General features: G+C 30.6%; 1 protein-coding gene across 1 annotated transcript; it reads right to left on the reverse strand.

Annotated features, from left to right (window-relative positions):
- Positions 1 to 8,388: 8,388 nt before the first annotated feature.
- LOC119615382 (myocilin) lies at positions 8,389 to 21,554 on the reverse strand. Its single transcript, XM_037971438.1, has 6 exons — positions 21,461 to 21,554; positions 17,580 to 17,799; positions 17,316 to 17,412; positions 15,428 to 15,570; positions 12,486 to 12,722; positions 8,389 to 9,067 (listed from the first exon to the last, which is right to left on the reverse strand). The coding sequence occupies exons 4-6, from the start codon at positions 15,503 to 15,505 to the stop codon at positions 8,984 to 8,986; spliced, it is 399 nt and encodes a 132-aa protein (XP_037827366.1). The 5' UTR covers positions 15,506 to 15,570; positions 17,316 to 17,412; positions 17,580 to 17,799; positions 21,461 to 21,554; the 3' UTR covers positions 8,389 to 8,983.
- Between the last annotated feature and the right edge of the window lie 204 nt (positions 21,555 to 21,758).

Raw genomic sequence — 21,758 nt, forward strand, 5'->3', positions numbered from 1 at the left:
GAACTGAACTAGAACTGAACTAGAACTGAACTAGAACTGAACTAGAACTGAACTAGAACTGAACTAGAACTGAACTAGAACTGAACTAGAACTGAACTAGAACTGAACTAGAACTGAACTAGAACTGAACTAGAACTGAACTAGAACTGAACTAGAACTGAACTAGAACTGACTAGAACTGAACTAGAACTGAACTAGAACTGAACTAGAACTGAACTAGAACTGAACTAGAACTGAACTAGAACTGAACTAGAACTGAACTAGAACTGAACTAGAACTGAACTAGAACTGAACTAGAACTGAACTAGAACTGAACTAGAACTGAACTAGAACTGAACTAGAACTGAACTAGAACTGAACTAGAACTGAACTAGAACTGAACTAGAACTGAACTAGAACTGAACTAGAACTGAACTAGAACTGAACTAGAACTGAACTAGAACTGAACTAGAACTGAACTAGAACTGACTAGAACTGAACTAGAACTGATCTAGAGCTGAACTGAACAGTTTCATTCAGATCATTAGTTAATTTTTGCCAATTTTTGGAAAATTTTCACAAATAACGATTTTTCCCTTGAACCGATTTTGAATATTTTCTATATTAATCATATTTGTGCAACATTCCAATGTATCTATGTGTTACAAATAGCACAACCAAATCAATATACCAACAACATTTTTTTTAAATCTTTATAAAAACCTTAAATATTCCCGTACATGTAGCCTTTCATACGAATTAAATAATTTAATTGTATTTCATTTAAGGCAAAAAAGTAAGCATTTTGAAACTCATTTGTATGCATTCTTTTACATCAGATATAAAATTTAATTTACAGACAAAATATAAATTCGAGAAAAAATTCAAGCCTTTCCAAAAAAGAATAAATATAAATTGAAAACAGAAAAGTAACCAGCTGCACAATCAGTACAATGATGATGATGAATACATATGGAAGCGTTGAACTATAAAAATATATATTGCAACAAATGGTTTATTTCATAAATATAAAGAAACTATATTACTTCTATGAGCACACAAATATAATTTCTTGTATCAAGCAATCGTTTAAAGCTAATGCTGCTAAATTAAAAGATACTTATAGAGGAGTGCAATTGTATTTGAACTATTGAAATAGATATATGTATGTATTTGTATTTATTTAACTTTTAGTTAATATTTAGGTCTATTAATAATTATCTTGGAGACTTATTTAGTTATTGTCAAATGTTATACATATTATGTTTTTGCTGTTTTGCTAAATATCAATTTTATTCAGATAAATTAATTTGTTTACCTTTCCTTTAACAGTATATTGTAAACAACATATCCTTGTATCAACACAATTACTTCAACTTCTTGTTTTAGTTTCTAAAACTACTTCATAAAATATTTACTTCTTCAGTTTGCTTATTAAATATTTCTACACTTACATCAAACTCAAATAAATCCCCGTAAAATAATCAATTTAATTTAAAATTCACTTGGGAGATTCTATTACAAGAAACTATATTCAGAATTTCCTTAAATTTCAGCATTTGAATTTGTGTTTTATTGTTTGTTACAAAATAGTTTCATTATGTTAATATTATATGTGCAATTCTTCATTAGTTTTCGTATTCCAATGATGAGTAGTCATAGCAGGGATTTCAAGGATTTTTACTAAGTTTGCAACTACACAGAGAAAAACAAATTCTAAAATATTACTTGAAATGAGAATTGAACTAGAATTGAACTAAAACTGAACTAGAATTAGAATTGAACTAAAACTGAACTGAACTATGAACAAAAATAAACGAGCATTGCTTTATTAGGGAACACACTACGTATGATTGTTGTTTTATTACGTATACGCCTACAGTTTTTTACTTGAATTTGATCTTTAAGACACATGTTAGAATTGCATTAGAACTAAACTAGAACTGAAGAAGTAAGAAACTACAGTCGGCGGCGTGACAGATCATATGATACCCTACACCAAATACGAATATTAAATGTGATTTATTTTTAATAGTAAAGAATTAATGTTGAATTTTATCTTGGTTTTAACATATTTAATGAATTTATTGAAAATAAACTAATTTACTGAGAGTGCCCCGGTACGCTATTTGGTAGTGTGCAAGCCTGCCAGTGTTCCACCAGAGACTCTGGTATTCTACACTACAACGTGCGTATGGTCATCGTCACCCTGCTCGGTAAATTAGGTTAGAATATAATTTGCAATTGTATTGTAATGGACAAATAAATAAATAAATACTTTATTATTGCTTCTTTCAGCCATAAAACTTGGTGGATGGATTTGTTTGAGAGCTAAATGAGGCTTAATTAATTATTATGATACTCAGTAAGGTCATCGAGGCTTGTATAAAACATAGTTGAGGCACTTTTTGGCTAGATACAAGTATATTTAACATAATTATGAGCTTAATAGCCATACAATGGGGACAACGTGAAATAATGGACAGATTTCAAGCATTTTCAACTGGATTCAGTGAAGAATATGTGCCAAATTTTATCCAAGTATATTGAAAATTGCAACCTAGTGCGTGCGCACACGGTTTACATGAACACACAGACGGACAGACAGACAGACAGACAGACAGACGGACGGACGGACGGACATACATAGCTTAATCGACTGAGAAAGTGATTATAGGACCAATATTTTTGGGTGTTACGAATATCAGCACAAACGCATTTTCGGATTCAGCATAGATTTTAGTCTTATATGACAAATTTCAGTACAATAATAGTACAAATTGTTCAAAATAAAAAAATGTCGGGAATTTTTATGAAACAATGGACCTAGGTCTATTCTGAGTCCATTTTCGGATTCAGCATGGGATTTTACCAGTAAGGTGAGTTTCCAGCCAGATTCGGCCAGTAGTTTCCTAGTTTAAAGCAAACAAAAAAATAAATTTTAAATTTTGATGCAGTATGGGTCCTAGGTCCAACAATCATCAAAATTTCTGATTTTTTTATTTTTACTTCAAACTCGGGAACTACCTTTCTGATAAAATTGCATGCTGAATAAAAAAATGGACACAGAATGGACCTGGGATCAATATTTCATTAAAATTTCCGAAATTTGTTTATTTTAAGCAATTTATGGTATTATATCGGGGTCTTGACGCCTAGTGCTACAAAAATTTGACATTCTAGATTAGTACTTAAGCTGAATCCGAAAATGAACTCAGAGTGGACCTAAGACCAATATTTCATCAACATTTCAGAATGAAATTTTAGACCAATTTTACAACAAAATATTATGTCATCTCAAAAATTTCCTCTACATTTGGGGTTCTTGTCTTGTCTGTATTAATATATTTGCTATTCAAGACAAGAACCTCTCCAATTAGAAAAATCTTGATGTGAAATGAAATTTCGTGGGATATTTGGTTCAAAATTTTTGTGCTGAAATTTTTATGAAATATTGGACCTAGATCAATTCTGAAACCATTTTCGGATTCTGCATAGATTTTAGTCATGAATGACAAATTTCAGTTTCCCTCGGCCTTAAGATCCCGAAATAATAGTACAAATTGTTCAAAATAAAAAAAAAAATCGGGAATTTGATGAAGCAATGGACCTAGGTCCATTTTTGGATTGAGCATGCGATTTTACCAGAAAGGTGAGTTTCCAGCCTGATTCGGCCAGTAGTTCGCCAGTAGTTCGCGAAAATAAATTTTAAATTTTGATGCAGTATGGGTCCCTGGTCCAACAATCATCAAAATTTCAGATTTTTTTTATTTTTACTTCAAACTCGGAAACTACTGGCCGAATCTAGCTGCAAACTCACCTTTCTGGTTAAATCCCATGCTGAATGCAAAAATGGACTCAGAATGGACCTGGAATCAATATTTCATCAAAACTTTCGAAATTTGTTTATTTTAAGCAATTTGTGGTATTATATCGGGGTCTTGAGGGTAGAGCTGCAAACATTTTACATACTAAATTAGTACTTAACCTTGGTCTGAAAATGAACTCATATTAGACCTGTGACCAATATTTCATCAAAATTTCAGAATGAAATTTTAGACCGATTTTACAACAAAATATTATGTCATCTCAAAATTTCCTGCCAAGGCAATAACAGAACCATAACAGAACTAAAACTGAACTAGAACTGAAGAGAATTGATCTAAAACTGAATTGAAATTGTTTCAGATCTGGAACTGAATAAAATACTAAACAATTTTGTTTAATTGTATCTTTATTTCAGATTGTTTTTGTAGATCTTAAGTATAAAATGGTAAGAAGGAATGACCGATGTCTCAGACAACCCAGATACTGGCAGACGCTATGGATCGGGCAGTGTGGCTTCTATGAGTGGTGCCTAGTGTTTCCAATGGATCCACTGTAGAATTTGTTATACGCTTACCTTTAAGATTTAAAACCAACTTATATCATACTCTGTACAAAGAGTTTACCATAAGTTGCATCCAGCTATAGTTTTTCTGTTGTGTTAGTTTTATTTTCTTTGTATTATACTTATATAGTGAAATATATATATATCTACTGATATAGATATTTGTTTATATTATACATAGTATTGTTTGAATATATTTATATGAAAAGAACTTGTTTGTCCTTTATATATAAATATATTCTCTTACAGTAAACATTTACAATAATGGATCGAAAAGTTAATGTCTTCTTGTATAGTTTTATAAGCAAAACTCCAAAAATCACGTAATATTCAGGATTTATTAAAGATTTCTATAATAAAAATTCACCAAGAGATTTCTATTTATTAATTTAACAAAAATTGTTTAGATAGGAAAATTTTGACTCAACATTTCTCCTTTACCAAACCAGAAACTTTGAAAACCATGTAATATAGTTTATTGTTTGCTAAAAAATAATCATTATCTCCATTCATATGCAGACAGTCAGACACATAACAACAAACATACACAGACAGTCGCAAGAACTAGATTACAAAAACCGTTGAATAGATCCCCATGCATTTACAATAATTTATCATACAATAAGTACATATTATGTGGCAGTAATGCAAAAACGGATATCTCTAGTAAAGTAAAGAATATGTTTCTACCACCAAATATTTAAATTTAACTCTATAATTTTTAATTTTTTTGTTGAAAACATTAAATGTCGATTACTTTATGAGCGTATGAGTTATATTTAATTGCACAAAAATGTTTGTTGCAAATATTACACATACGTCAAAGTAGCAATGAAAATAATATCAATATTCAAATTATACATATTGGATCATTTTGGGAAAAATATTAAATAAAATAGAATATGGACCAATCTATCCCACTGTAGGTCATACAAGCAAGTATTATATTTCATCTATCTCATGCATAGAAGAAAATCACATTGTTATAATAAATATTATTAATATGAATGTAAAAAGAATGAAACAAAATAGAAAAAAAAGGATGAATGGATAAATAAATGAACCATGAATTCTATGGATGTCTGTTCATAATGATAGATGTTTGATATACATTTTCCCTCAAAAAAATTATAAAAATAAGAAAAAAAACAACAAACAGTAAATGAAAAGGACTTTTTTCCTCTTGTGTTAAGGGATATATTCATATATTTTGTTTTTCACATTTCCTAATGATTTACTACTGAACAGATATTGAATTTCATTGAAGTTTTACATTATCTTTTCATCATAAATACTTTTTTTAATTATTTTTAGTTTTCATTGAGGTTCTCAATTTTCATGAATTCTAAGGGAAGTGAAAATCAGTTAGTCTATATGTATTAATATAGATCCAGGTATACATAATATTTATTTAATTTATTAACAAATTCTATATTTATCATTGATATGGTTTGGGGTTGAAAATTTTTTTTTGTGATTTTAGTCAGCCATGATATGAACCGAAACATCTCTGCCAAATTATGTATATAAGAAGCTTGATCCACTAAAACTGAACGAGAACTGTACTAGAACTGAACTAGAACTATACTAGAACTGAACTAGAACTGAACAAGAACTGAACTAGAACTGAACTAGAACTGAACTAGAACTGAACTAGAACTGAACTAGAACTGAACTAGAACTGAACTAGAACTGAACTAGAACTGAACTAGAACTGAACTAGAACTGAACTAGAACCGAACTAGAACTGAACTAGAACTGAACTAGAACTGAACTAGAACTGAACTAGAACTGAACTAGAACTGAACTAGAACTGAACTAGAACTGAACTAGAACTGAACTAGAACTGAACTAGAACTGAACTAGAACTGAACTAGAACTGAACTAGAACTGAACTAGAACTGAACTAGAACTGAACTAGAACTGAACTAGAACTGAACTAGAACTGAACTAGAACTGAACTAGAACTGAACTAGAACTGAACCAGAACTGAACTAGAACTGAACTAGAACTGAACTAGAACCGAACTAGAAAAGAATCATAATTGAATTAGAACTGAATTAGAACTGAACTAGAACTGAACTAGAACTGAACTAGAACTGAACTAAACTAGAACTGAACTAGAACTGACCTAGAACTGAACTAGAACTGAACTAGAACTGAACTAGAACTGAACTAGAACTGAACTAGAAACTGAACTAGAACTGAACTAGAACTGAACTAGAACTGAACTAGAACTGAACTAGAACTGAACTTAGAAACTGAACTAGAACTGAACTAGAACTGAACTAGAAACTGAACTAGAACTGACTATAACTGAACTAGAACTGAACTAGAACTGAACGAGAACTGAACTAGAACTGAACTAGAACTGAACTAGAACTGAACTAGAACTGAACTAGAACTGAACTAGAACTGAACTAGAACTGAACTAGAACTGAACTAGAACTGAACAGAACTGAACTAGAACTGAACTAGAACTGAACTAGAACTGAACTAGAACTGAACTAGAACTGAACTAGAACTGAACTAGAACTGAACTAGAACTGAACTAGAACTGAACTAGAACTGAACTAGAACTGAACTAGAACTGAACTAGAACTGAACTAGAACTGAACTAGAACTGACTAGAACTGAACTAGAACTGAACTAGAACTGAACTAGAACTGAAATAGAACTGAACTAGAACTGAACTAGAACTGAACTAGAACTGAACTAGAACTGAACTAGAACTGAACTAGAACTGAACTAGAATGAACTAGAACTAACTAGAACTGAACTAGAACTGAACTAGAACTGAACTAGAACTGAACTAGAACTGAACTAGAACTGAACTAGAACTGAACTAGAACTGAACTAGAACTGAACTAGAACTGAACTAGAACTGAACTGAACTGACTAGAACTGAACTAGAACTGAACTAGAACTGAACTAGAACTGAACTAGAACTGAACTAGAACTGAACTAGAACTGAACTAGAACTGAACTAGAACTGAACTAGAACTGGAACTAGAACTGAACTAGAACTGAACTAGAACTGAACTAGAACTGAACTAGAACTGAACTAGAACTGAACTAGAACTGAACTTGAACTGAACTAGAATTGAAGTAGAACTGAACTGGAACTGAAACTGATGTAGTATGAACTAGAACTGAACTAGATACCAAACATGCGTAATATTGGGTACTTTAAATTTATTCAAACTTAATGATCCAATTTTTATTAAATTTTAAAATTATTAAAAGATACTTTTTGTACAAATGAATAGTACTTTTCTTAAATGCAGAATTTACGAAAATGTTAGTATACTTGCCGTTTGAATAAGGACATATGTATATGAAGGAATTTTTGGTACTTTAGTGTTCTTTAAGTGGCACATTGCACACTAATCACTATGCTGCTTTATAGTCTAGCCTATAGCCTAATTTATACACTAGTCCTCTGAACAGACAAATGACTTAGTTATGGATAAGTCCATAAATTGGTCCATAAATTAGTCAATACAATAATAAGTACATTAACCCATAGTCAATACAAGTATACTTGTCCATAGTCAAAGTACATTAGTCCAAGTTTTAAAAAAGTAAACGTACAGAGATTTGCTTTATTCGATGTACTTTAAACGCCTGTCGATCTTTAGTTTAAAAGAACTTTAGGGGCAGAAAGCTGAACCAGCTTAATATATACAATAACTTGTTAATATATGTGTGTATTTACATTTAATTAACATGCATGTTATGTATTTGTAATTATAAATTAATTACATTTAAAAGATTAGAAAATTACATGGTTGTTATTAAACATGGTAATGCATGTGTATTCATTTCACTACTCTGCACAGTAGGTCAGAATCAAAACTTTTTAGATAATATGTGCGTATACGTGTTAAAGATTTATTGATATTACAAATATTAAGTATACGCTTGGTGTCCGTAAATGGTTATATTTTCTCGTGTTGCATTGTGTTATCAAAATAACTTACATTTTGATAAACAAAAATAAAAATTCAAATATTTAGCTTTTATATTTTTTCACAGTTTTTAATTTATTTTTCTAAAGTTTAGTATTACAAATAATATTAAAGTTTTTGTTTTTTGGTAATTTATATTTTCTGGTACAAAATTTGTTGCATAAAATTTATCTAAAAGTTTGTTTTTTTAGTTTCTATTATTATTTTTTTGTTTTAAAGTCCTTTAGTTGATAGTTTCCTCATTTTTTTGGGGGGGGAGGTTTTTTGATGATGTGTCATTCAACTTGGTTTTCATTTTATTTTTTTGGAAAAAACTTTAATTTTTTCCTAGTTGGTTGTCATGTTTTAGGGATTTTGTTCAATTTTTGCTTTAAATTTCAGTTGATGGCACATACAAATGAACTTGCCCTGTTCGTTGTCTACTACAGGATCCTGATGATGATGTTGTTGCTGTAGTTTATTAATTTTTTTTTTTCATGTTTGTTAGACAAATGCAATGAGTTTGCTATTTTTTCTGGTTTCATTGCAAAAACTGCAGTGCCATCAAGTTTGCTATTTTTCAGGGATTTTGTTGTTCCATTTCTGTCTATTGTTTGGTTACATTTTACATATTTACAAAAAATATATATATCGTATTGAGTCTTTATGCATGGTCACCCCCTAAATTTTGTTCATTATAGCGTATCGGGTATGTTAAAGAATTACCACGATCCCATGAATACAATTCCTGGAAATAGATGAAATGATAGCAAAAATGTATAGAAAATTAGTTAGTTTAATTAAATGTTTTTAACTTTAGTTGTACAATAAATACATAAAATAAATTGTATTTAAAATAATAATTTGCAATACATGTTTATTACTAACTTTTGCCATAGCACTGTTAATGGGTTAGAGATAATATTTAATTACAATTAATATTGTTTTATAATATTTTACCATAGTATACCATAGACTTACAACTTTATGTAAATTGGGAAAAGTATTAGGAGTTTATATTGTTATTTGTAATATTTAAAATATGAAAAATGCACTTATTTATATGTTTTATTAGGCAATACACCACGTATGATTATTGTTATATTACGTATACGCCTACAGTTTTTTACTTCAATTCGCTCTTTGGTTAGAACTGAACTATAACTGAACTAGAACTGAACTATATCTGAACTATAACTGAACTATAACTGAACTATAACTGAATTATAACTGAATTATAACTGAACTATAACTGAACTAGAACTGACCTGGAACTGAACTAGAACTGAACTAGAACTGAACTAGAACTGAACTAGAACTGAACTAGAACTGAACTAGAACTGAACTAGAACTGAACTAGAACTGAACTAGAACTGAACTAGAACTGAACTAGAACTGAACTAGAACTGAACTAGAACTGAACTAGAACTGAACTAGAACTAGAACTGAACTAGAACTGAACTAGAACTGAACTAGAACTGAACTAGAACTGAACTAGAACTGAACTAGAACTGAACTAGAACTGAACTAGAACTGAACTAGAACTGAACTAGACTGAACTAGAACTGAACTAGAACTGAATTAGAACTGAACTAGAACTAAACTAGAACTGAACTAGAACTAAACTAGAACTGAACTAGAACTGAACTAGAACTGAACTAGAACTGAACTAGAACTGAACTAGAACTGAACTAGAACTGAACTAGAACTGAACTAGAACTGAACTAGAACTGAACTAGAACTGAACTAGAACTGAACTAGAATTGAACTAGAACTGAACTAGAACTGAACTAGAACTGAACTAGAACTGAACTAGAAATGAACTAGAACTGAACTAGAACTGAACTAGAACTGAACTAGAACTGAACTAGAACTGAACTAGAACTGAACTAGAACTGAACTAGAACTGAACTGAACTGAACTAAACTGAACTAGAACTGAACTAGAACTGAACTAGAACTGAACTAGAACTGAACTAGAACTGAACTAGAACTGAACTAGAACTGAACTAGAACTGAACTAGAACTGAACTAGAACTGAACTAGAACTGAACTAGAACTGAACTAGAACTGAACTAGAACTGAACTAGAACTGAACTAGAACTGAACTAGAACTGAACTAGAACTGAACTAGAACTGAACTAGAACTGAACTAGAACTGAACTAGAACTGAACTAGAACTGAACTAGAACTGAACTAGAACTGAACTAGAACTGAACTAGAACTGAACTAGAACTGAACTAGAACTGAACTTGAACTGAACTAGAACTGAACCAGAACTGAACTAGAACTGAACTAGAACTGAACTAGAACTGACTAGAACTGAACTAGAACTGAACTAGAACTGAACTAGAACTGAACTAGAACTGAACTAGAACTGAACTAGAACTGAACTAGAACTGAACTAGAACTGAACTAGAACTGAACTAGAACTGAACTAGAACTGAACTAGAACTGAACTAGAACTGACTGAACTGAACTAGAACTGAACTAGAACTGAACTAGAACTGAACTAGAACTGAACTTGAACTGAACTAGAACTGAACTAGAACTGAACTAGAACTGAACTAGAACTGAACTAGAACTGAACTAGAACTGAACTAGAACTGAACTAGAACTGAACTAGAACTGAACTAGAACTGAACTAGAACTGAACTAGAACTGAACTAGAACTGAACTAGAACTGAACTAGAACTGAACTAGAACTGAACTAGAACTGAACTAGAACTGAACTAGAACTGAACTAGAACTGTACTAGAACTGAACTAGAACTGAACTAGAACTGAACTAGAACTGAACTAGAACTGAACTAGAACTGAACTAGAACTGAACTAGAACTGAACTAGAACTGAACTAGAACTGAACTAAACTGAACTAGAACTGAACTAGAACTGAACTAGAACTGAACTAGAACTAAACTAGAACTGAACTAGAACTGAACTAGAACTGAACTAGAACTGAACTAGAACTGAACTAGAACTGAACTAGAACTGAACTAGAACTGAACTAGAACTGAACTAGAACTGAACTAGAACTGAACTGAACTGAACTAGAACTGAACTAGAACTGAACTAGAACTGAACTAGAACTGAACTAGAACTGAACTAGAACTGAACTAGAACTGAACTAGAACAGAACTAGAACTGAAATAGAACTGAACTAGAACTGAACTAGAACTGAACTAGAACTGAACTAGAACTGAACTAGAACTGAACTAGAACTGAACTAGAACTGAACTAGAACTGAACTAGAACTGAACTAGAACTGAACTACTACTGACTAGAACTGAACTAGAACTGAACTAGAACTGAACTAGAACTGAACTAGAAACTGAACTAGGACTGAACTAGAACACAAAATCATAAAACCCACTCACTCTCTGGTGTAAATTATGAAATTTAGCTATTTACAACAAATATTTTTTACGTACGTAGTTTAAAACTACAAATCTAATTTTTATCTTCCTGAAAATTTTATATTTTCTTTACAATTTGCAATTTAATTTTATGGCATTTGCCCTTTAATAGTTTGCTATTCCTATAAACTATCGTATTACTCTCAAAACAAATTTGATTTTATTCATTTTCCTAAAACGAGAAAAATATCCATTTGAATGAAAATTGTATCATGCAACAACTCATTCATCTCTATCAATCTTTTGTTGATCTATTGAATGTATTTTATTTTTATTAAAAGGATTTCCCATTTGTACATACAGATCAAGCCTTTTAACCTTAAATAAAAACACATAATACGTATAGAACAAATAATCCATCACTTATACTTAAGTAACAAGTAATATATTAAGGCAATTTCGAGTTAGAAATAATAATAATAAATAGTTGGCAAATATACAACTTTAAATAAATATTTGTCTTTATGTTAGTGTTCAGATTGTCCTTAACTTTTATTTTTTTAGCAAGAAAAGGATTTCCATTAGAATAATATTTATATTTTCATATTTAACACTTCACATTGAATACTATACAATATTTTGTTAGGGAATCCTGTTTTTGTTCGCATATTTAAACTCAATATTTGCCAACTTTATGTAAGTATTTTAGCTTTAAGTTACAGACACATTATATATATACTATCCTGATGTCTTCTCATCACAATAAAATTCGAATAAAGTTACAAATCACATCACTTCCATCATTTACTTACCACAGTATAAGGATTATAGCCAACTGTTGTCGTCTTACTAAATGGATTCGTAAAAGGTAAATTGACATTTAACAATTTACCCTGATACAAATCGACGGCATAACGTATTTGAGAATTTTTATCCGTACACGAATCGATGGCATATAGATGACCGCAAACAATAAACATTTCACCAAATTTATGATGATCCAATGTTATGTTGAAATTATATTGTACTTTAAGATTTTCCGCATCCAACTGGAACATGAAAATGAAAGAAAGATAAAAATGCATAAGAAAGAAAATCATATAATTTAAGAGACAATATTGTTGAGTGGTTTTTAAATGGCTTAAATTACGATGTTATAGTACAGGGATGGGAAACGTAATGGCATATAAAATTCCTTAAAAGAGACAAAATTCTCCTAAGTTTGCTATCCAGATGGGATAAAGCAGATTTTCAAACACCTGATATAAAACTCGTATTGAATCAATTACTTTTCATGTTTAGTTCTAGTTCAGTTCATTTTCAGTTCTAGTCAGTTCTAGTTCAGTTCTAGTTCAGTTCTAGTTCAGTTCTAGTTCAGTTCTAGTTCAGTTCTAGTTCAGTTCTAGTTCAGTTCTAGTTCAGTTCAGTTCTAGTTCAGTTCTAGTTCAGTTCTAGTTCAGTTCTAGTTCAGTTCTAGTCAGTTCTAGTTCAGTTCTAGTTCAGTTCTAGTTCAGTTCTAGTTCAGTTTAGTTCAGTTCTAGTTCAGTTCTAGTTCAGTTCTCGTTCAGTTCTAGTTCAGTTCTAGTTCAGTAGTTCAGTTCTAGTTCAGTTCTAGTTCAGTTCTAGTTCAGTTCTAGTTCAGTTCTAGTCAGTTCTAGTTCAGTTCTAGTTCAGTTCTAGTTCAGTTCTAGTTCAGTTCTAGTTCAGTTCTAGTTCAGTTCTAGTTCAGTTCTAGTTCAGTTCTAGTTCAGTTTCTAGTTCAGTTCTAGTTCAGTTCTAGTTCAGTCTAGTTCAGTTCTAGTTCAGTTCTAGTTCAGTTCTAGTTCAGTTCTAGTTCAGTTCTAGTTCAGTTCTAGTTCAGTTCTAGTTCAGTTCTAGTTCAGTTCTAGTTCAGTTCTAGTTCAGTTCTAGTTCAGTTCTAGTTCAGTTCTGTTCAGTTCTAGTTCAGTTCTAGTTCAGTTCTAGTTCAGTTCTAGTTCAGTTCTAGTTCAGTTCTAGTTCAGTTCTAGTTCAGTTCTAGTTCAGTTCCAGTTCAGTTCTAGTTCAGTTCTAGTTCAGTTCTAGTTCAGGTCTAGTTCGTTCTAGTTCAGTTCTTGTGGGTCTTAAAGAGAAAATTCAATTAAAATACGGTAGGCGTATAAGTAGTAAAATAATAATCATACGTAGTGGTGTTCTTCATGAAATACATACATATAAATTAAGTTCAGTTCTAATTCACTTATAGTTCATTCAGTTCTAGTTTAGAATTAAAAACTAATGAATGAATCATGTTGTTTTATTACAAATTTACAGGGATATACAGACAGAGTGACAAATGACGGACTGGCATTGACAAATCAGTTTAAGTATTAATTCAGAGCCAATTTGTATATTAAACCTGAATTTAGGATTATATTTTCAGTTGTTACAAACAGCTAATGTTAACCCTCTATACTAGAGATCCATACTTACATACGCTTAAAGTAAGATATATGTAACGCAAGACAACAAAACTACTAAATCTTCCTACCCTGGTCCCTACACACAAACGAAGACAATTGATGGTTTTCATTCTTGTATTTATGTAAGTGTGTGTTAATGTAGTTATGTTGACAATGTGTGTGTGTGTGAGAGTGTGCATGTGTGTATGCTCGTGATTTTATACAATTGCTTTGACAATGAAGCTAAAGTAATGTATTGGTCCAAGGAGAATTACAACTTACATTTTGTGGTAAGAAAATTATCACAATCAAATGAAAAGAATTTTTTTTAAAGAAAAACTCTTAAATTTTATTAAGTAGGAAGTGAAATGTGTAGAAAAAAATTGATTGCAACTTGAATGCGAACAATTTTTTCTTAAAGAAAATCAAATTTTCTATATAAAAAAAGCAATACAGATTGTCTGTGGGAGTTTTTCCCACACAGAAATGGTATCACAGATCATATATATGAAGTTTTTTATAAAGAAATTATGTCATATGGAATCTCTGAAAACTTCTTGATATAGAAAATATATCACATCATAAATAGTTCCCTTATTTTTCCATAATTTTCCCTTCACAATATTAACGTTGCAGTGAAAAATTTTCTATGCGAAAAATTAAATTTACTTCCTTTATTCTTATGCCTTCCTCGACAAACCTGCGTCCAAATCATCATCAATTTTCCATTGTTGCAAGAACGTCTCGTAATGACATTTCTCCATAATACTGATTTTATTGGAAATAATGTACAAATTGAATGAAAAATACCAAAATAAGAGGAGCACATTTAGTTGAAGTCAGCAGTATCAAATGAATTCTGAGTATATGTTGCATACACAGGAGTATTAAGAAACAAATTCGATAAAAACACTCACAAACATTGTTATTGGTCTTTGAACATGCAACACATCACAATACGAACGTTAATAAAATATGTGTTTCTTTTTTGTGATAGAAATTCTTTTACTCTACTTAATACATAAACAGATGGTGAAATGCTATTGAACATTTAACAATTCTAGAGCAGCGAGGGGCAGTTGTTTAAAACCTATATATGTATATAAGAGTAAGTAATGTGTTACAGTGCCCATCACTGCAACACATTTCCACAATGTTAGTATATTTGTGTTTGTTTCGGTTTTAAAATAAAAACTTTGTCTATGTTAGTATGTATGTGTGTGTGTGTGCGTTTTTTAAAGGTTTTCAAAGTTAGATAAGTACATATTTTGTTGATGTTATAGAAACTATACTAGTAGTAGTAGTAGTTTGTTTTTTTCCTTTCTAATTTTTACCTTTGCCACTAGAGTATTGTTGGAATCGTAAGTGCTGTAAATTACCCACAAACCAACCTCATCCACATTAAAATCCATGTAGTTGTATTTTGTCGAATACAATTTATTACCAGTTGCAATACCAGCACTCGGCAATTGTGTTGCTGCAATTAATGAAGAAGAGAGACTTTGATTTAGTTTCAGTTTTTGTTGTGATTTATTTCTCTAAAACTATTTTTCTATAAACTAAAACGTACAAATAGTAATGGTGGTTGTTGTTGCTAGTTTCGAAAATTGACTTTATGGTTTAGTTTAGTTTTAGGATTTAAAGTGTTTTTAACTAATTGCTGTTAAAGGTGTAAGAGTTTATGGAATGTGCAGTAATAAAACTGTTTTTTTAATTTAGTAATTAATTTAGGTAGATAATTGTAGATAAAATATTGTATTTAGATTAAAACAAATACTGGACAGGTGAATAAATTTAAAGAAATATGGAAACAAACTACAATACAAACATTTTTCTTGATATCTGTTTTAAAGCTCTTCAAAAAGAGAGAAATTTTGTTTGGTTATAAAAAGCTTTTTTTTTGTTAAAACTCTTTTTTTAAAGTTATCTTTGTTAATTTTTTTTTTAGTTAATAGCTTTTTTTTTTAATAAAAATTTTTGATTTTAAAAAAGGTTTTTTTAAAAAGATATTTTTGTTTAAAAAAAAACTTTTTTTGGGTGAACAAGCTTTTTGTTGTTAAGATTTTTTTCTGAAACAAGAGAGCTTTTGTTTGTTTTTGTTAAAACAATTTGTTTAAAAGCTCTTTTTGTTTCAAAAAACTTTTTTGCTTAAAAAGCTTTTTGTTTAGAAGCGTCATTGTCTCAAAAATCTATTTTTTAGATAGTTTTTTTAGAAACGCTTTTTAGTCAAAAAGCTTTCTGAATAAAAATTAATGTTTTTAATTAGAGACCTTTTTTGAACAAAACGCTTTTTAAACAAAATTTCACAGAATAACAAAGTAACGGAATAAGAAGATTTTTTAACATAAACGTTTTTTAACAAAGAGCTTTTTAAAAAGAAGCTTTTGTTAAAAAGCAAGACTTTTTAGTACATAAAAGTTATATGAATCAAAAAGTTCCTTTCGATTTAGTTTTAAATTTTAAAAAGCTTTTCTTAAAACAACTTTTTTTCACCATCTCTACTGTGAACAATTTTTTTTTTTAAATTTGGAGCAAAAGAGCTTTTTTGAACAAATAGAGTTTTTAAATTGTCAGAAAAGCTCTAAACCAAAAAATTCTTGTCAATTAAAAAGCTTCTCTTCTGTAAACAAGTTTTTTTTTTGCCCAAAAAACTAAAATATCAAACAAGTTTTTTGGTCAGATAAAAGCTTTTTTCTAAACAAAAAACTATGTTTAATTAAAAAACTTTCTTTGGAAAGTTTTAAAATGAAAGCTTTCTTTAAAACTTTTTCTTCAACTCTATTGTTGATCAAGTTTATCGCCAAAAAGCTTTCTTTGAAAAACTATATATTGAACATTTTCTTTTAAAACAAATAGCTTTTTAAACAAATAGCTTTTTTTAAACAAAAAGCTTTTTTAACACAAAAGCATTCCTTAAGTCTTTCTTAGAAAAACAGTTTATTCCAACTCTTCTCTCGAACCAGTTATTTCAACAGGATATATTTATAGTTCACAGAAGCTTTTTTTTCAATAAGAAAAACGTTTGATATCAAAGAGCTTTGAAGTTGGGAATTTAGTTTTCAGAAATTAAGTTTAATGTTTCAAAAGGTCATTGTAAACCAAAATGCATTTAATTTTTTTTTCTCATATAAACAACCCCACTGTGCACTGCATCAACACAAAAGTGTACACAAAACCCTTTTTCTTTTATATTACACATATAAATATATTACATTTACTTACAGATTCTTTTACCCGTAGACAAATCTAATTTTACCACATAATCCGAATTATATTGATTGTAATAGAATGAGCCATTATACACCACATGAGCATTGCCCTAGGAAATTAAAATAAGAAAAGACAAATAAGAAAAAGACAAAAAAATTAAATTTATTTTAAATTCATTTTAATTAAAAATCCTTTAAATCTTTTGGGATTTTACATCCACAAAACAAAAGACAAAATATACATCCTCATAATAAAATTATGAAATTTAATACTTACTTGGAACCCACACCCAAATCGTATTGTTTTCGTGGCACATCATTCATACGATACGCCACTTTCGATGTATATTCATATAAAAGTTTATTGTCCTTTTCTTTGGTTATAAAAGTTTTCTCACGGTCCGTTTCTTTGGCAGCAGGATCCTTAAGCCATGAACCATGCAATTCATCAACATATTTATGGAAGACGGGTTTGCCCACAGCATATAAAATGCAACCTAGACAGAAAAGGAAGAAGACAACAACAATAAACGACACAATTTAAATGGGTTAAAGCAACGAAAAACAACAGCCAAAAGACACAATCATTTCCAGAGTTGTCTCACAGTTTGGGGTGAAACGAAGATAGATGGTATTTTTGTGTATGTGTTTGTTTGTCTTAATATTATAATCACTAAATCTAATTAGCAGGATGTATATGGTTGTAGTTGTGATCTGTGTGAATGAGTTTTTGCAGGACTTTGTTATTCATACAGAGTAGGCTTACGATTCAATTAAAACTTTTCATGACATCATAATTCGCACAAAATACAATAATATCCTGACAGGCTATAGCAGTAATTAGAAAGAATGAATTCGATTCCAAGCTTTTTCAAGAAATATGCGAAAGACGGCTGTATATACAATAGACTAGACTATAGTCTATAGTCTAGTCTATAGTCTAGTCTATAGTCTAGTCTATAGTCTAGTCTATAGTCTAGTCTATAGTCTAGTCTATAGTCTAGTCTATAGTCTAGTCTATAGTCTAGTCTATAGTCTAGTCTATAGTCTAGTCTATAGTCTAGTCTATAGTCTAGTCTATAGTCTAGTCTATAGTCTAGTCTAGAGTCTAGTCTATAGTCTAGTCTATAGTCTAGTCTATAGTCTAGTCTATAGTCTAGTCTATAGTCTAGTCTATAGTCTAGTCTATAGTCTAGTCTATAGTCTAGTCTATAGTCTAGTCTATAGTCTAGTCTATAGTCTAGTCTATAGTCTAGTCTATAGTCTAGTCTATAGTCTAGTCTATAGTCTAGTCTATAGTCTAGTCTATAGTCTAGTCTATAGTCTAGTCTATAGTCTAGTCTATAGTCTAGTCTATAGTCTAGTCTATAGTCTAGTCTATAGTCTAGTCTATAGTCTAGTCTATAGTCTAGTCTATAGTCTAGTCTATAGTCGTCTATAGTCTAGTCTATAGTCTAGTCTATAGTCTAGTCTATAGTCTAGTCTATAGTCTAGTCTATAGTCTAGTCTATAGTCTAGTCTATAGTCTAGTCTATAGTCTAGTCTATAGTCTAGTCTATAGTCTAGTCTATAGTCTAGTCTATAGTCTAGTCTATAGTCTAGTCTATAGTCTAGTCTATAGTCTAGTCTATAGTCTAGTCTATAGTCTAGTCTATAGTCTAGTCTATAGTCTAGTCTATAGTCTAGTCTATAGTCTAGTCTATAGTCTAGTCTATAGTCTAGTCTATAGTCTAGTCTATAGTCTAGTCTATAGTCTAGTCTATAGTCTAGTCTATAGTCTAGTCTATAGTCTAGTCTATAGTCTAGTCTATAGTCTAGTCTATAGTCTAGTCTATAGTCTAGTCTATAGTCTAGTCTATAGTCTAATCTAGTCTATAGTCTAGTCTATAGTCTAGTCTATAGTCTAATCTAGTCTATAGTCTAGTCTATAGTCTAGTCTATAGTCTAGTCTATAGTCTAGTCTATAGTCTAGTCTATAGTCTAGTCTATAGTCTAGTCTATAGTCTAGTCTATAGTCTAGTCTATAGTCTAGTCTATAGTCTAGTCTATAGTCTAGTCTATAGTCTAGTCTATAGTCTAGTCTATAGTCTAGTCTATAGTCTAGTCTATAGTCTAGTCTATAGTCTAGTCTATAGTCTAGTCTATAGTCTAGTCTATAGTCTAGTCTATAGTCTAGTCTATAGTCTAGTCTATAGTCTAGTCTATAGTCTAGTCTATAGTCTAGTCTATAGTCTAGTCTATAGTCTAGTCTATAGTCTAGTCTATAGTCTAGTCTATAGTCTAGTCTATAGTCTAGTCTATAGTCTAGTCTATAGTCTAGTCTATAGTCTAGTCTATAGTCTAGTCTATAGTCTAGTCTATAGTCTAGTCTATAGTCTAGTCTATAGTCTAGTCTATAGTCTAGTCTATAGTCTAGTCTATAGTATAGTCTATAGTCTAGTCTATAGTCTAGTCTATAGTCTAGTCTATAGTCTAGTCTATAGTCTAGTCTATAGTCTAGTCTATAGTCTAGTCTATAGTCTAGTCTATAGTCTAGTCTATAGTCTAGTCTATAGTCTAGTCTATAGTATAGTCTATAGTCTAGTCTATAGTCTAGTCTATAGTCTAGTCTATAGTCTAGTCTATAGTCTAGTCTATAGTCTAGTCTATAGTCTAGTCTATATAGATAGTCTATAGTCTAGTCTATAGTCTAGTCTATAGTATAGTCTATAGTCTAGTCTATAGTCTAGTCTATAGTCTAGTCTATAGTCTAGTCTATAGTCTAGTCTATAGTCTAGTCTATAGTATAGTCTATAGTATAGTCTATAGTCTAGTCTATAGTCTAGTCTATAGTATAGTCTATAGTCTAGTCTATAGTCTAGTCTATAGTCTAGTATATAGTCTAGTCTATAGTCTAGTCTATAGTCTAGTCTATAGTCTAGTCTATAGTCTAGTCTATAGTCTAGTCTATAGTCTAGTCTATAGTCTAGTCTATAGTCTAGTCTATAGTCTAGTCTATAGTCTAGTCTATAGTCTAGTCTATAGTCTAGTCTATAGTCTAGTCTATAGTCTAGTCTATAGTCTAGACTATAGACTAGTCTATAGTCTAGTCTATAGTCTAGTCTATAGTCTAGTCTATAGTCTAGTCTATAGTCTAGTCTATAGTCTAGTCTATAGTCTAGTCTATAGTCTAGACTATAGACTAGTCTATAGTCTAGTCTATAGTCTAGTCTATAGTCTAGTCTATAGTCTAGTCTATAGTCTAGTCTATAGTCTAGTCTATAGTCTAGACTATAGACTAGTCTATAGTCTAGTCTATAGTCTAGTCTATAGTCTAGTCTATAGTCTAGTCTATAGTCTAGTCTATAGTCTAGTCTATAGTCTAGTCTATAGTCTAGTCTATAGTCTAGTCTATAGTCTAGTCTATAGTCTAGTCTATAGTCTAGTCATGTAGTCTAGTCTAGTCTATAGTCTAGTCTATAGTCTAGTCTATAGTCTAGTCTATAGTCTAGTCTATAGTCTAGTCTATAGTCTAGTCTATAGTCTAGTCTATAGTCTAGTCTATAGTCTAGTCTATAGACTAGAAATATAGACTAGGCTATAGTCTAATCTATATTCTAGTCTATAGTCTAGTCTATAGTCTAGTCTATAGTCTAGTCTATAGTCTAGTCTATAGTCTAGTCTATAGTCTAGTCTAGTCTAGTCTATAGTCTAGTCTATAGTCTAGTCTATATTCTAGTCTATAGTCTAGTCTATAGTCTAGTCTATAGTCTAGTCTATAGTCTAGTCTATAGTCTAGTCTGTAGTCCAGTCTATAGTCTAGTGTATAGTCTAGTCTATAGTCCAGTCTATAGTCTGGTCTATAGTCTAATCTATAGTCTAATCTATAGTCTAGTATAAAGTCTAGTCATTGTGTAATAGTCGGTGAATTTATTATTCTTTTAAAAGTTAGTTTACAGTTCTGTTCAGCAACATTTTTATGGCAAACTTTTCGACCATATTTTTCTATTAAAGAGTCAATACAAAGCCAAATACTGTAGCTCTGTATGTCTATGTTAATATACATACATATATATGTGTCTTTGTATATATTACTCAGTACATTTATTCAATGAATTTTTATTATTCTTCTGCCTATGAAAAAAAAAAAAAGATTCTCAGAGAATAAGGAATACTTACTCTTTTTGCGCTTTGGCAGGCCAGGATAACTATAGTTTCCAGCTGGTTGAATTTCGAAATTGGAATTAATCGAATCCTTACATTGATATAAACTGCAAATAAAAAAGAAATGAAATTTCTTACAATGGAATACGTAAAAATCTATGAACGAAAATTACAGCAAAAAAAAAATAAATAAATGATTTTGATTCTTGATTAGTGGATCACAAAGGGAAATGGTTTGGTAAATTAACCATAAATATTTTGTTTCCTTGTAATTTTTTCCATTAAGCCAGTTTAGGGTATTTAAATAAGAAGC

This window comes from Lucilia sericata, unplaced genomic scaffold (genome assembly GCF_015586225.1).
Source record: "Lucilia sericata isolate MDLA Ls3-8-SP2 unplaced genomic scaffold, ASM1558622v1 Contig005136F_arrow, whole genome shotgun sequence".
Taxonomy (NCBI): Eukaryota; Metazoa; Arthropoda; class Insecta; order Diptera; family Calliphoridae; genus Lucilia; species Lucilia sericata.

What these genes read in the sequence shown, in the direction of transcription:
- LOC119615382 (XM_037971438.1), bottom strand. Translation starts at nt 15,505, where the DNA reads ATGGATTTTAATGTGGATGAGGTTGGTTTGTGGGTAATTTACAGCACT. An exon ending in ACAATACTCTAGTGGCAAAG is followed by an intron (nt 12,723 to 15,427) that starts GTAAAAATTAGA and finishes TTCATGTTCCAG; the next exon opens with TTGGATGCGGAAAATCTTAA. An exon ending in GCTATAATCCTTATACTGTG is followed by an intron (nt 9,068 to 12,485) that starts GTAAGTAAATGA and finishes ATCTATTTCCAG; the next exon opens with GAATTGTATTCATGGGATCG.